Source organism: Oncorhynchus tshawytscha, unplaced genomic scaffold (assembly GCF_018296145.1).
Source record: "Oncorhynchus tshawytscha isolate Ot180627B unplaced genomic scaffold, Otsh_v2.0 Un_contig_4324_pilon_pilon, whole genome shotgun sequence".
NCBI lineage: Eukaryota > Metazoa > Chordata > Actinopteri > Salmoniformes > Salmonidae > Oncorhynchus > Oncorhynchus tshawytscha.
Window position 1 is genome coordinate 317,501 of NW_024609799.1, and position 13,506 is coordinate 331,006.

The following is a 13,506-nucleotide window of genomic DNA, read 5'->3' on the forward strand; positions in this document are numbered from 1 at the left end:
GAACACACACACATCTAGGGAACACACACACATCTAGAGAACACACACACACCGCATCTAGAGAACACACACACACACACCGCATCTAGAGAACACACACACACACACCGCATCTAGGGAACACACACACATCTAGGGAACACACACACATCTAGGGAACACACACACATCTAGGGAACACACACACACTCATCTAGGGAACACACACACATCTAGAGAACACACACACACCGCATCTAGAGAACACACACACACACACCGCATCTAGAGAACACACACACACACACCGCATCTAGGGAACACACACACATCTAGGGAACACACACACATCTAGGGAACACACACACATCTAGGGAACACACACACACACACATACACACTCATCTAGGGAACACACACACTCATCTAGGGAACACACACACACATCTAGGGAACACACACACACCTAGGGAACACAAACACACACCTAGGGAACACACACACACACACCTAGGAACACACACACACACACCTAGGGAACACACACACACATCTAGGGAACACACACACACACATCTAGGAACACACACACACAACTAGGAACACACACACATCACAACACACACACACACTCATCTAGGAAACACACACACACTCATCTAGGGACACACACACACACATCTAGGTAACACACACACACACATAGGGAACACACACACACCTAGGGAACACACACACACATCTAGGGAACACACACACACATCTAGGGAACACACACACACATCTAGGGAAACACACACACACACACACACATCTAGGGAACACACACACACATCTAGGGAACACACACACACACACACACACACACATCTAGGGGACACACACACACACACACACACATCTAGGGAACACACACACACACACATCTAGGGAACACACACACATCTAGGGAACACACACACACACACACATCTAGGGAACACACACACACACACACACACATCTAGGGAACACACACACACACATCTAGGGAACACACACACACACATCTAGGGAACACACACACACACACATCTAGGGAACACACACACACATCTAGGGAACACACACACACACATCTAGGGAACACACACACATCTAGGAACACACACACACACACACACATCTAGGGAACACACACACACACATCTAGGGAACACACACACACACATCTAGGGAACACACACACACACACACACATCTAGGGAACACACACACACACACACATCTAGGGAACACACACACACAAACACACACACATCTAGGGAACACACACACACACAAACATCTAGGGAACACACACACACACACATCTAGGGAACACACACACACATCTAGGGAACACACACAGAGACAGAATTCCTATTCAGAGCTATTAGTCACCCAGAGAACTACAGCCATGATCACAGAGATGATTATCCTGAATACAGTTTATAACACAACACGGGCACAGCTTCAAACACTCCTCTACCTGCACTCCCCCTGACACACGGCCATGTTGTTACTGTTTACCAAGCAGGCTTTCATCGTCTGCCACATCTAGACTCCCTGTAACATGGAAATAATCCACAAAGACCTAACAACTTATTACATAAACACATTATTTCACCAAACACGTTCTGAGAGAAGGATCAGACATGAACCACATTCACACAGCTGTTAAATGCACTGTAACGTAAACAAACAGCAGATGTCAATCAATCCAACACATTTTATATATACGGCCATTTCTACATCAGCTGATGTCTCAAACGTGTTTATACAGAAACACAGCCTAAAACCCCAAACAGCAAGATGCAGATGTAGAAGCACGGTGGCTAGGAAGAACTCCCTAGAAAGGCAGGAACCTAGGAAGAGACCTAGAGAGGAACCAGGCCCTGAGGGGTCAGTCCTCTTCTGGCTGAACCTAGGAAGAGACCTAGAGAGGAACCAGGCCCTGAGGGGTCAGTCCTCTTCTGGCTGAACCTAGGAAGAGACCTAGAGAGGAACCAGGCCCTGAGGGGTCACTGGCTGAACCTAGGAAGAGACCTAGAGAGGAACCAGGCCCTGAGGGGTCAGTCCTCTTCTGGCTGAACCTAGGAAGAAACCTAGAGAGGAACCAGGCCCTGAGGGGTCAGTCCTTTTCTGGCTGGACCTAGGAAGAGACCTAGAGAGGAACCAGGCCCTGAGGGGTCAGTCCTCTTCTGGCTGAACCTAGGAAGAGACCTAGAGAGGAACCAGGCCCTGAGGGGTCAGTCCTCTTCTGGCTGAACCTAGGAAGAGACCTAGAGAGGAACCAGGCCCTGAGGGGTCAGTCCTCTTCTGGCTGAACCTAGGAAGAGACCTAGAGAGGAACCAGGCCCTGAGGGGTCAGTCCTCTTCTGGCTGAACCTAGGAAGAGACCTAGAGAGGAACCAGGCCCTGAGGGGTCAGTCCTCTTCTGGCTGAACCTAGGAAGAGACCTAGAGAGGAACCAGGCCCTGAGGGGTCAGTCCTCTTCTGGCTGAACCTAGGAAGAGACCTAGAGAGGAACCAGGCCCTGAGGGGTCAGTCCTCTTCTGGCTGAACCTAGGAAGAGACCTAGAGAGGAACCAGGCCCTGAGGGGTCAGTCCTCTTCTGGCTGAACCTAGGAAGAGACCTAGAGAGGAACCAGGCCCTGAGGGGTCAGTCCTCTTCTGGCTGAACCTAGGAAGAGACCTAGAGAGGAACCAGACTCTGAGGGGTCAGTTCTTCACTATGTTGTGATGTCTGACTGTCTATGGAGGTGTGGAACGTAAACACTACATGTTGTGATGTCTGACTGTCTATGGAGGTGTGGAACCTAAACACTACATGTTGTGATGTCTGACTGTCTATGGAGGTGTGGAACCTAAACACTACATGTTGTGATGTCTGACTGTCTATGGAGGTGTGGAACCTAAACACTACATGTTGTGATGTCTGACTGTCTATGAAGGTGTGGAACCTAAACACTACATGTGATGATGTCTGACTGTCTATGGAGGTGTGGAACGTAAACACTACATGTGATGTTGGTAGCGTGTTGTATGCGTTTTCTCAGTGGGTGGGAGGTCACTTGGCACATGTTGATGACATGGGTGCTGTCAGAGGATTGATGATGTCATTAAGAAAGGACCTGACCTCTTCTCAGAACATCAGTGGAAACAGCAGACGTCATCCCAGATGGATGATGACCCATGTTAACTTAATCCAGACCTGGCCAGTTGTTTACCGATCACTCACTGTGGTGACTAGCTAACATGGAAAACATGTCTCCCCCAGGACACCGGCAGAGTTCAAAAGGACGAAGAAAATGTGTTTTTAACAACTAACCATTTGTAAAAATAGAAACAGGGGAACTATGTTGGATGAGAACTGTGAGACAGAGCGGGTCTATAAACAGAGGGGTAGAGAGAGGGGTATATAAACAGAGGGGTAGAGAGAGGGGTATATAAACAGAGGGGTAGAGAGAGGGGTATATAAACAGAGGGGTAGAGAGAGGGGTATTTAAACAGAGGGGTAGAGAGAGGGGTATATAAACAGAGGGGGGTATATAAACAGAGGGGTAGAGAGGGGTATATAAACAGAGGGGTAGAGAGGGGTATATAAAGAGAGGGGTATATAAAAGAGGGGTAGAGAGAGGGGTATATAAACAGATGGGTAGAGAGGGGTATATAAACAGAGGGGTAGAGAGGGGTATATAAAGAGAGGGGTATATAAACAGAGGGGTAGAGAGAGGGGTATATAAAGAGAGGGGTATATAAAGAGAGGGGTAGAGAGGGGTAGAGAAAGAGAGGGGTATATAAAGAGAGGGGTAGAGAGGGGTATATAAAGAGAGGGGTAGAAAAGGCGCTCGGCAATAAACAAATGGGGGCAAGAAATGTGAATAGTTTCTCTCAAGAAAAGGGCACCATTGAAAGGAGTAATTACTGGGGTAGCAGTAAATGTAAAAGTTGACCAACTGAAGGGGAAGATTCCCGGTGTTTGTGATGCTCGTCGTTTGGTGCAACGCAGACAGGGTGGTGAGTCTTTGACCGACAAAGTAATGTTAGGATTCGGCTTTTGTGCCGAATACATTACGTTGTTACAGGTGTCAAGCTTATGGGCATGTGGTGTGTAGGAGGGAGGTTCCTATGTGGTAGAGGTGTATAGGAGGGAGGTTCCTAGGTGGTAGAGGTGTGTAGGAGGGAGGTTCCTAGGTGGTAGAGGTGTATAGGAGGGAGGTTCCTAGGTGGTAGAGGTGTATAGGAGGGAGGTTCCTAGGTGGTAGAGGTGTATAGGAGGGAGGTTCCTAGGTGGTAGAGGTGTATAGGAGGGAGGTTCCTAGGTGGTAGAGGTGTGTAGGAGGGAGGTTCCTAGGTGTTCCTATGTGGCAGAGGTGTGTAGGAGGGAGGTTCCTAGGTGGCAGAGGTGTGTAGGAGGGAGGTTCCTATGTGGCAGAGGTGTGTAGGAGGGAGGAGGTGTCCCTATGTGGCAGAGGTGTGTAGGAGGGAGGAGGTGTCCCTATGTGGCAGCAGTGTGTAGGAGGGAGGTTCCTATGTGGCAGAGTGTGTAGGAGGGAGGTTCCTATGTGGCAGCAGTGTGTAGGAGGGAGGTTCCTAGGTGGTAGAGGTGTGTAGGAGGGAGGTTCCTAGGTGGCAGCAGTGTGTAGGAGGGAGGTTCCTAGGTGGTAGAGGTGTGTAGGAGGGAGGTTCCTAGGTGGCAGCAGTGTGTAGGAGGGAGGTTCCTAGGTGGTAGAGGTGTGTAGGAGGGAGGTTCCTAGGTGTGAGAAGTGTGCAGAAGGGCATGACACAAAGGAATATGTAGCATTGGGGAAAGTAGTGGTGTGTCAATTGTAGGGGTGCCCATGGGGCTGGGGATCAGATGTTTCTTGCGAGAGAGGCAGGTTGAGGTTTCCATGGTTAGAGTAGTGCAGAAGTTGTCATATGCTGAGGCAGTGAGAAAGTAGAGGAAGATGGGTCAAGGGATCATGAGAGGAGTGGGGTGAGTAGTAGATCTGTACCAGTATAGAGGGAGGAGGGGTGTGAGTAGTAGATCTGTACCAGTACAGAGGGAGGAGGGGTGTGAGTAGTAGATCTGTACCAGTAGAGGGAGGGATCCTGAGAGGAGGGGTGTGACTAGTAGATCTGTACCAGTACAGAGGGAGGAGGGGTGTGAGTAGTAGATCTGTACCAGTATAGAGGAGGAGGGGTGTGAGTAGTAGATCTGTACCAGTACAGAGGGAGGAGGGGTGTGAGTAGTAGATCTGTACCAGTATAGAGGGAGGAGGGGTGTGAGTAGTAGATCTGTACCAGTATAGAGGGAGGAGGGGTGTGAGTAGTAGATCTGTACCAGTACAGAGGGAGGAGGGGTGTGAGTAGTAGATCTGTACCAGTATAGAGGGAGGAGGGGTGTGAGTAGTAGATATGTACCAGTACAGAGGGATGGGTCCTGAGAGGAGGGGTGTGAGTAGTAGATCTGTACCAGTATAGAGGGAGGAGGGGTGTGAGTAGTAGATCTGTACCAGTATAGAGGGAGGAGGGGTGTGAGTAGTAGATCTGTACCAGTACAGAGGGAGGAGGGGTGTGAGTAGTAGATCTGTACCAGTATAGAGGAGGAGGGGTGTGAGTAGTAGATCTGTACCAGTACAGAGGGATGGGGGAGGAGGGGTGTGAGTAGTAGATCTGTACCAGTATAGAGGGAGGAGGGGTGTGAGTAGTAGATCTGTACCAGTATAGAGGGGATGGGTCCTGAGAGGAGGAGGGTGTGAGTAGTAGATCTGTACCAGTATAGAGGGAGGAGGGGTGTGAGTAGTAGATCTGTACCAGTATAGAGGGAGGAGGGGTGTGAGAGTAGATCTGTACCAGTATAGAGGAGGAGGGGTGTGAGTAGTAGATCTGTACCAGTATAGAGGGAGGAGGGGTGTGAGTAGTAGATCTGTACCAGTACAGAGGGAGGAGGGGTGTGAGTAGTAGATCTGTACCAGTATAGAGGGATGGGTCCTGAGAGGAGGGGTGTGAGTAGTAGATCTGTACCAGTACAGAGGGATGGGTCCTGAGAGGAGGGGTGTGAGTAGTAGATCTGTACCAGTATAGAGGGAGGAGGGGTGTGAGTAGTAGATCTGTACCAGTACAGAGGAAGAGGCCAACAAGTGATACACGTTTCAGTAAGATTGGGTTTGTAGCATGTAAAGCAATGGTTATCAACTGTACTGCAGGGATGGAACGTAAGTCACAGCAAATTGAGGTTGTGGTGGCAGCTGCAGAGAGGCATTTGGGTGTGTTAAGTGGTGGTGGCAGCTGCAGAGAGGCATTTGGGTGTGTTAAGTGGTGGTGGCAGCTGCAGAGAGGTATTTGGGTGTGTGAGGTGACATCAGAAGAGTTACAGGGGTGTTAAGTGGTGGTGGCAGCTGCAGAGAGGTATTTGGGTGTTAAGTGGTGCAGTGTGCAGCTGCAGAGAGGTGGTGTTAAGTGGTGGTGGCAGCTGCAGAGAGGCATTTGGGTGTGTTAAGTGGTGGTGGCAGCTGCAGAGAGGTATTTGGGTGCAGTGAGTGTGTGTGGTGGTGGCAGCTGCAGAAGAGTTTTGGGTGTGTTAAGTGGTGGTGGCAGCTGCAGAGAGGTTATTTGGGTGTGTTAAGTGGTGGTGGCAGCTGCAGAGAGGTTTTGGGTGTGTTAAGTGGTGGTGGCAGCTGCAGAGAGGTTTTGGGTGTGTTAAGTGGTGGTGGCAGCTGCAGAGAGGTTTTTGGGTGTGTTAAGTGGTGGTGGCAGCTGCAGAGAGGTATTTGGGTGTGTTAAGTGGTGGTGTCCCATCCTTTCAGGCTGTTGGCCTGTTGGACTAAATAGAAATAGTGGAGAAGGGTGGTGTTATTTACATGTTTTGTGAGTGTAGTGTTAGATTCATTTAGATGGGAGGGTATTATAAGGGAGTTGTAAGTATAAGGGAGTTGTACACCAGTCTAGTAGGTGGCGGTAATGCAACATATTGGATGCCAACCGACATTAAACCTCATTGGAGAAGTAGGGAGAGAGAGCGAGAGAGAGAGAGAGAGAGGTATATATAAAGAGAGGGTGGAGAAGGAGAGAGAGAGAGAGGTATATAAAGAGAGAGGGTGGAGAAGGAGAGAGAGAGAGATATATAAAGAGAGAGGGTGGAGAAGGAGAGAGAGAGAGAGGTATATAAAGAGAGAGGGTGGAGAAGGAGAGAGAGAGAGAGGTATATAAAGAGAGAGGGAGAGAAGAGAGAGAGTATATAAAGAGAGAGGGTGGAGAAGGAGAGAGAGAGGTATATAAAGAGAGGGTGGAGAAGGAGAGAGAGAGGTATATAAAGAGAGAGGGTGGAGAAGGAGAGAGAGAGGTATATAAAGAGAGAGGGTGGAGAAGGAGAGAGAGAGGTATATAAAGAGAGAGGGTGGAGAAGGAGAGAGAGAGGTATATAAAGAGAGAGGGTGGAGAAGGAGAGAGAGGTATATAAAGAGAGAGGGTGGAGAAGAGAGAGAGAGGTATATAAAGAGAGAGGGTGAGAAGAGAGAGAGAGAGAGGTATATAAAGAGAGAGGGTGGAGAAGAGAGGTATATAAAGAGAGAGAGAGAGAGAGGTATATAAAGAGAGAGGGTGGAGAAGGAGAGAGAAGAGAGAGGGTGGAGAAGGAGAGAGGTATATAAAGAGAGAGGGTGGAGAAGAAGAGAGAGAGGTATATAAAGAGAGAGGGTGGAGAAGAGAGAGAGAGTATATAAAGAGAGAGGGTGGAGAAGGAGAGAGAGAGAGGTATATAAAGAGAGAGGGTGGAGAGAGAGAGGTATATAAAGAGAGAGGGTGGAGAAGAGAGAGAGAGAGGTATATAAAGAGAGAGGGTGGAGGAGAGAGAGAGGTATATAAAGAGAGAGAGAGAGAGGTATATAAAGAGAGAGGGTGGAGAAGAGAGAGAGAGAGAGAGGTATATAAAGAGAGAGGGTGGAGAAGGGAGAGAGAGAGAGGTATATAAAAGAGAGGGTGGAGAAGAGAGAGAGAGAGAGAGGTATATAAAGAGAGAGGGTGGAGAAGAGAGAGAGAGAGAGGTATATAGAGAGAGGGTGGAGAAGGAGAGAGAGAGAGGTATATAAAGAGAGAGGGAGGAGAAGGAGAGAGAGAGAGAGAGAGGTATATAGAGAGAGGGTGGAGAAGGAGAGAGAGAGAGAGAGAGAGGTATATAGAGAGAGGGTGGAGAAGAGAGAGAGAGAGAGAGAGAGGTATAAAGAGAGAGGGTGGAGAAGGAGAGAGGAGAGAGAGAGAGAGGTATATAAAGAGAGAGGGTGGAGAAGGAGAGAGAGAGAGGTATATAAAGAGAGAGGGTAGAGAAGGAGAGAGAGAGAGAGGTATATAAAGAGAGAGGGTAGAGAAGGAGAGAGAGACAGAGGTATATAAAGAGAGAGGGTAGAGAAGGAGAGAGACAGAGGTATATAAAGAGAGAGGGTGGAGAAGGAGAGAGACAGAGGTATATAAAGAGAGAGGGTGGAGAAGGAGAGAGACAGAGGTATATAAAGAGAGAGGGTGGAGAAGGAGAGAGACAGAGGTATATAAAGAGAGAGGGTGGAGAAGGAGAGAGACAGAGGTATATAAAGAGAGAGGGTGGAGAAGGAGAGAGACAGAGGTATATAAAGAGAGAGGGTAGAGAAGGAGAGAGACAGAGGTATATAAAGAGAGAGGGTAGAGAAGGAGAGAGACAGAGGTATATAAAGAGAGAGGGTGGAGAAGGAGAGAGACAGAGGTATATAAAGAGAGAGGGTGGAGAAGGAGAGAGACAGAGGTATATAAAGAGAGAGGGTAGAGAAGGAGAGAGAGAGGTATATAAAGTGAGAGGGGTGGAGAGACAGGTACTCTGACAGCCAAAGGGGCAACATGGAACATTTTATCAAATGCAACAGTAATGTTGTTATGACCATAATGAAGCAGAAGTAGGTGAATGGATGCTGTTTCCTGGACATGGTGAAGTCATGCTGCACGCCACACACACTAGTTTCACCCACCGGGCTGTCGGCCCCTGTCTGTTTCCGGGTGCTGGTCACCACCTCCAGCTTGGCATTGTTTGGCACGCTGGCAAACCTCCACTGGAGTGACAGGTCCAGAACGTTCCTCTGAAATCTGTCAAAAGGATGGATGGATAGAGAGGGAGGGATGGATGGATAGAGAGGGAGGGATGGATGGATAGAGAGGGAGGGATGGATGGATAGAGAGGGAGGGATGGATGGATAGAGAGGGAGGGATGGATGGATGGATGAGAGGGGATGGGATAGAGAGCAACATGGATGGGATGGATGGATAATGAAGAGAAGGAGGGATGGATGGATGGTGAAGTCATGCTGCACGAGACCGGGCTGTCGGCCCCTGTCTGTTTCCGGGTGCTGGATGGATGGATGGATGGATGACAGTCCAGAACGTTCCTCTGAGGGATGGATGGATAGAGAGGGAGGGATGGATGGATAGAGAGGGATGGATGGATAGAGAGGGAGGGATGAGGCTTTAGTGAAAGAGCAGTGTCCTGAGCCCCGTATACAAAGGGCATGGACAGAGGGCACACACGACTAGCCATCCCTCCACTCAATCACAGCTTCATCATAGTTCAGTTTGATGATTTGGGTACCACTACAAAACATCCACGGAAAATGTTGTAATAAAGAGGATATCTCTAGCTTGTCTTTCAGTTCACAGAGCTAGCCAGCTAACGTTAGCACGTCTAGAGACCAAGTTAGCTAGCTAGGCTAACAACAAAGCTCTCAACTCACTTTAAACCGTGGTCGTCAGGATTAATTCCATGTTTCTTGCAGACGTCTTCGAGGACCTAAATACAAAGTATTGGTTATCTATCAGCTAAACAAGTTAACTAGCAAAGCAACTTACTTTGTGCAGACAAAGAGAGAAAAACGAGCGGGCTAAACTGAACAGTCATTGTTCAGCCGACATGAAAAGATCACTCTCGTTTTCATAACCTAGAAAAGGGAGACAGTTATTTTAAACGCAGACTGGGAGAGCAGGAAATCAGCTTTATTACTACCTACCTGTAGCAAAGGTGTGTTTGGTGATATTTTTACGGTTTGTCTTCTTCCATTGGGAGTCAGAACTGTCACTGTTGTGCTGGCCGCCATTGTGGTGTGACGTCCGGTTGTTTGCTTGAATAAACTTTATTGACACAATTGTATTTATGGCCCACTGTGGTAGCATCAGCGTGTGTTTGACTATCTGTACCTGTGTGTGATATGGTATTGTGTTAAAGGGGACACCAAGTGTGTGGTGATGGTGTGTTCCATTCTATTCGTGTCTGGAGGAGGAGGAGAGAGGTTGGTGGCAGGGGGAGGCAGATGAGAGAGAGAGATGGAGGGGGAGCGAGGAGGAGGGTTTAAGAGGGCTGAACATTTTTCAGGTGCCTTCCTGGACTCATGGTGACTGGTGCTTTGATCTAGACATTCTGGTATGGTACACACACTCATACACTCTTACACACACACACACACACACACACACACACACACACACACACACACACACACACACACACACACACACACACACACACACACACACACACACACACACACACACACACACACCCCAAGAAGTTCTAATTACTTCCAACTGCTCTCAGTCTTTAATGGGGAAGAGAAGGAGGAGGAGAGGTGAGAGAACAGGGGAGAGGAGAGAAGGGGGAGGAGGAGGGGTGAGATAACAGGGGAGAGGAGTGGAGGAGAGAAGGAGGAGGAGGGGTAAGAGAACAGGGGAGGGGTGTGGAGGAGGGGTAAGAGAACAGGGGAGAGGTGTGGAGGAGAGAAGGAGGAGGAGGGGTAAGAGAACAGGGGAGGGGTGTAGAGGAGGGGTAAGAGAACAGGGGAGGGGTGTGGAGGAGGGGTGAGAGAACAGGGGAGAGGTGTGGAGGAGAGAAGGAGGAGGAGGAGGGGGTGAGAGAACAGGGAGAGGTGTGGAGGAGAGAAGGAGGAGGAGGAGTAAGAGAACAGGGGAGGTGTGGAGGATAGAATGAGGAGGAGGGGTAAGAGAACAGGGGAGAGGTGTGGGAGAAGAGGAGGAGAAGGTAAGAGAACAGGGGGAGGTGTGGAGGAGAGAAGGAGGAGAGAGGAGTAAGAGAGGGGAGGGGGGGGAGGAGAGAAGGAGGAGGGTAAGAGAACAGGGAGGTGTGGAGGAGAGAGGAGGAGGAGGGGGTAAGAGAACAGGGGAGAGGTGTGGAGGAGAGAGGAGGAGGAGGGGGGAGAACAGGGGGAGGTGTAAGAGAAGGGGAGGGGTAAGAGAACAGGGAGGAGGAGGAGAGAGAAGGAGGGGTAAGAGAACAGGGGGAGGTGTGAGGAGAGGAGGAGGAGAGGAGGAGGAGGGAGTAAGAGAACAGGAGGAGGGAGAGAACAGGGATGGTGTGGAGGAGAGAAGGGGGGGAGGGGTAAGAGAACAGGGGAGGAGGTGGAGGTAGGAGGAGTAAGAGAACAGGGATGGTTGTGGAGGAGAGGAGGGGAGGAGGAGTAAGAGAACAGGGAGGTGTGGAGGAGAGAAGGAGGAGGGGTAAGAGAACATGGGAGGGGGGGAGGAGGGAGGAGGAGGAGGAGTAAGAGAACAGGGAGGGTTGTGGAGGAGAGAAGGGGAGGAGTAAGAGAACAGGGGGATGGTGTGGAGGAGAGAGGAGGAGGAGGAGTAAGAGAACAGGGAGGGTGTGGAGGAGAGAAGGAGGAGGGGTAAGAGAACATGGGAGGTGTGGGGAGAGGAGGAGGAGGAGGAGTAAGAGAACAGGGAGGGGTGTGGAGGAGAGAAGGAGGAGGGGTAAGAGAACAGGGGAGAGGTGTGGAGGAGAGGAGGAGGAGGAGGAGTAAGAGAACAGGGAGGGGTGTGGAGGAGAGACGGAGAGGAGGAGGAGGAGGGGTAAGAGAACAGGGATGGTTGTGGAGGAGAGAAGGGGGAGGAGGAGTAAGAGAACAGGGGAGAGGTGTGGAGGAGAGAAGGAGGAGGAGGGGTGAGAGAACAGGGAGGGGTGTGGAGGAGAGAAGGAGTAGGCGCAGGGGTAGAAGGTCTGCAGTCTGTACACACCTGCTGTGGAAGGCGAGTGGTATTCAGGTGGGAGGAGTGTTTTTTCAGTAGGATGATTGGGGGTATTTCAGAGGGTCACGTGTCCCAGAACCCTCCTGTTCAGTTTGGATTAACTTCAAACACCGAAGTTGGCGTTCGGTACATGTATGACCCTGGGTCACATTCATTAGTGCACACTCTAGCAAGATGTTTTGCAACAGAAAATGAAAACATGCGTTTCTTATTGGACAAGTTCAGGTCATTACTCCCTGTTTCGGCCTATTTGCTTCCTAGTGAATACGACCCTGTTATGGTATGTTCCAGGTATAGAACCTGCTGCTGTGAGTTCCTGAGGAAACCCCTGCGAGGAAACGCTTCCTGTCTGGCCTGCTTCTGCTTCAAACACCTGTATTGGTCTTGTTCATTAGGGCAACGGACCATGTTTTTAAATGCTCTTCAACCGATTAACTCAAATTAATGTCTTATTGGGCAAGTCCAGGAAGCCCCTCCTTGTTTCAGTCCATTGTCTTCTGTTTGGTGTCTAATGAACAGGCCCCAGATAGGACCTTTCACAGGGAGGTGAATAACAACTAACCATGACCATGTTTCTTTTTAAATGCTCTTCAACCGATTAACTCAAATTAATGTCTTATTGGGCAAGTCCAGGAAGCCCCTCCTTGTTTCAGTCCATTGTCTTCTGTTTGGTGTCTAATGAACAGGCCTCAGATAGGACCTTTCACAGCTCAGTGTCTACTGGGCTGGTCAGTCAGTCTGTTGTTTCTGGAAGGACTGGGGGCAGTCTACTGGGCTGGTCAGTCAGACTACTGGGCTGGTCAGTCAGTCTACTGGGCTGGTCACAGGTCTACTGGGCTGGTCAGTCAGTCTACTGGGCTGGTCAGTCAGTCTACTGGGCTGGTCAGTCAGTCTACTGGGCTGGTCAGTCAGTCTACTGGGCTGGTCAGTCAGTCTACTGGGCTGGTCAGTCAGTCTACTGGGCTGGTCAGTCAGTCTACTGGGCTGGTCAGTCAGTCTACTGGGCTGGTCAGTCAGTCTACTGGGCTGGTCAGTCAGTCTACTGGGCTGGTCAGGCAGTCTACTGGGCTGGTCAGTCAGTCTACTGGGCTGGTCAGTCTCAGTCTACTGGGCTGGTCAGGCAGTCTACTGGGCTGGGTCACTGGGCTGGTCAGGCAGTCTACTGGGCTGGTCAGGCAGTCTACTGGGCTGGTCAGTCAGTCACTGGGCTGGTCAGGCAGTCTACTGGGCTGGTCAGTCAGTCTACTGGGCTGGTCAGTCAGTCTACTGGGCTGGTCAGGCAGTCTACTGGGCTGGTCAGTCTACTGGGTCAGTCTACTGGGCTGGTCAGGCAGTCTACTGGGCTGGTCAGTCAGTCTACTGGGCTGGTCAGGCAGTCTACTGGGCTGGTCAGGCAGTCTACTGGGCTGGTCAGTCTACTGGGCTGGTCAGGCAGTCTACAGTCAGTCTACTGGGCTGGTCAGTCAG

General features: G+C 50.0%; 1 protein-coding gene across 1 annotated transcript in view; it reads right to left on the bottom strand.

Annotated features, from left to right (window-relative positions):
- aspscr1 (ASPSCR1 tether for SLC2A4, UBX domain containing) overlaps positions 1 to 10,271 on the bottom strand; it is a 51,631-nt gene extending 41,360 nt beyond the window's left edge. Inside the window, exons 1-3 of the mRNA XM_042318273.1 lie at positions 10,008 to 10,271; positions 9,735 to 9,790; positions 8,979 to 9,093 (exon numbers count right to left, since the gene is read on the bottom strand). Coding sequence (XP_042174207.1) covers positions 8,979 to 9,093; positions 9,735 to 9,790; positions 10,008 to 10,094 — 258 coding nt within the window. The 5' untranslated portion in view covers positions 10,095 to 10,271. The remainder of the gene's footprint in view (positions 1 to 8,978; positions 9,094 to 9,734; positions 9,791 to 10,007) is intronic.
- Positions 10,272 to 13,506: the final 3,235 nt, after the last annotated feature.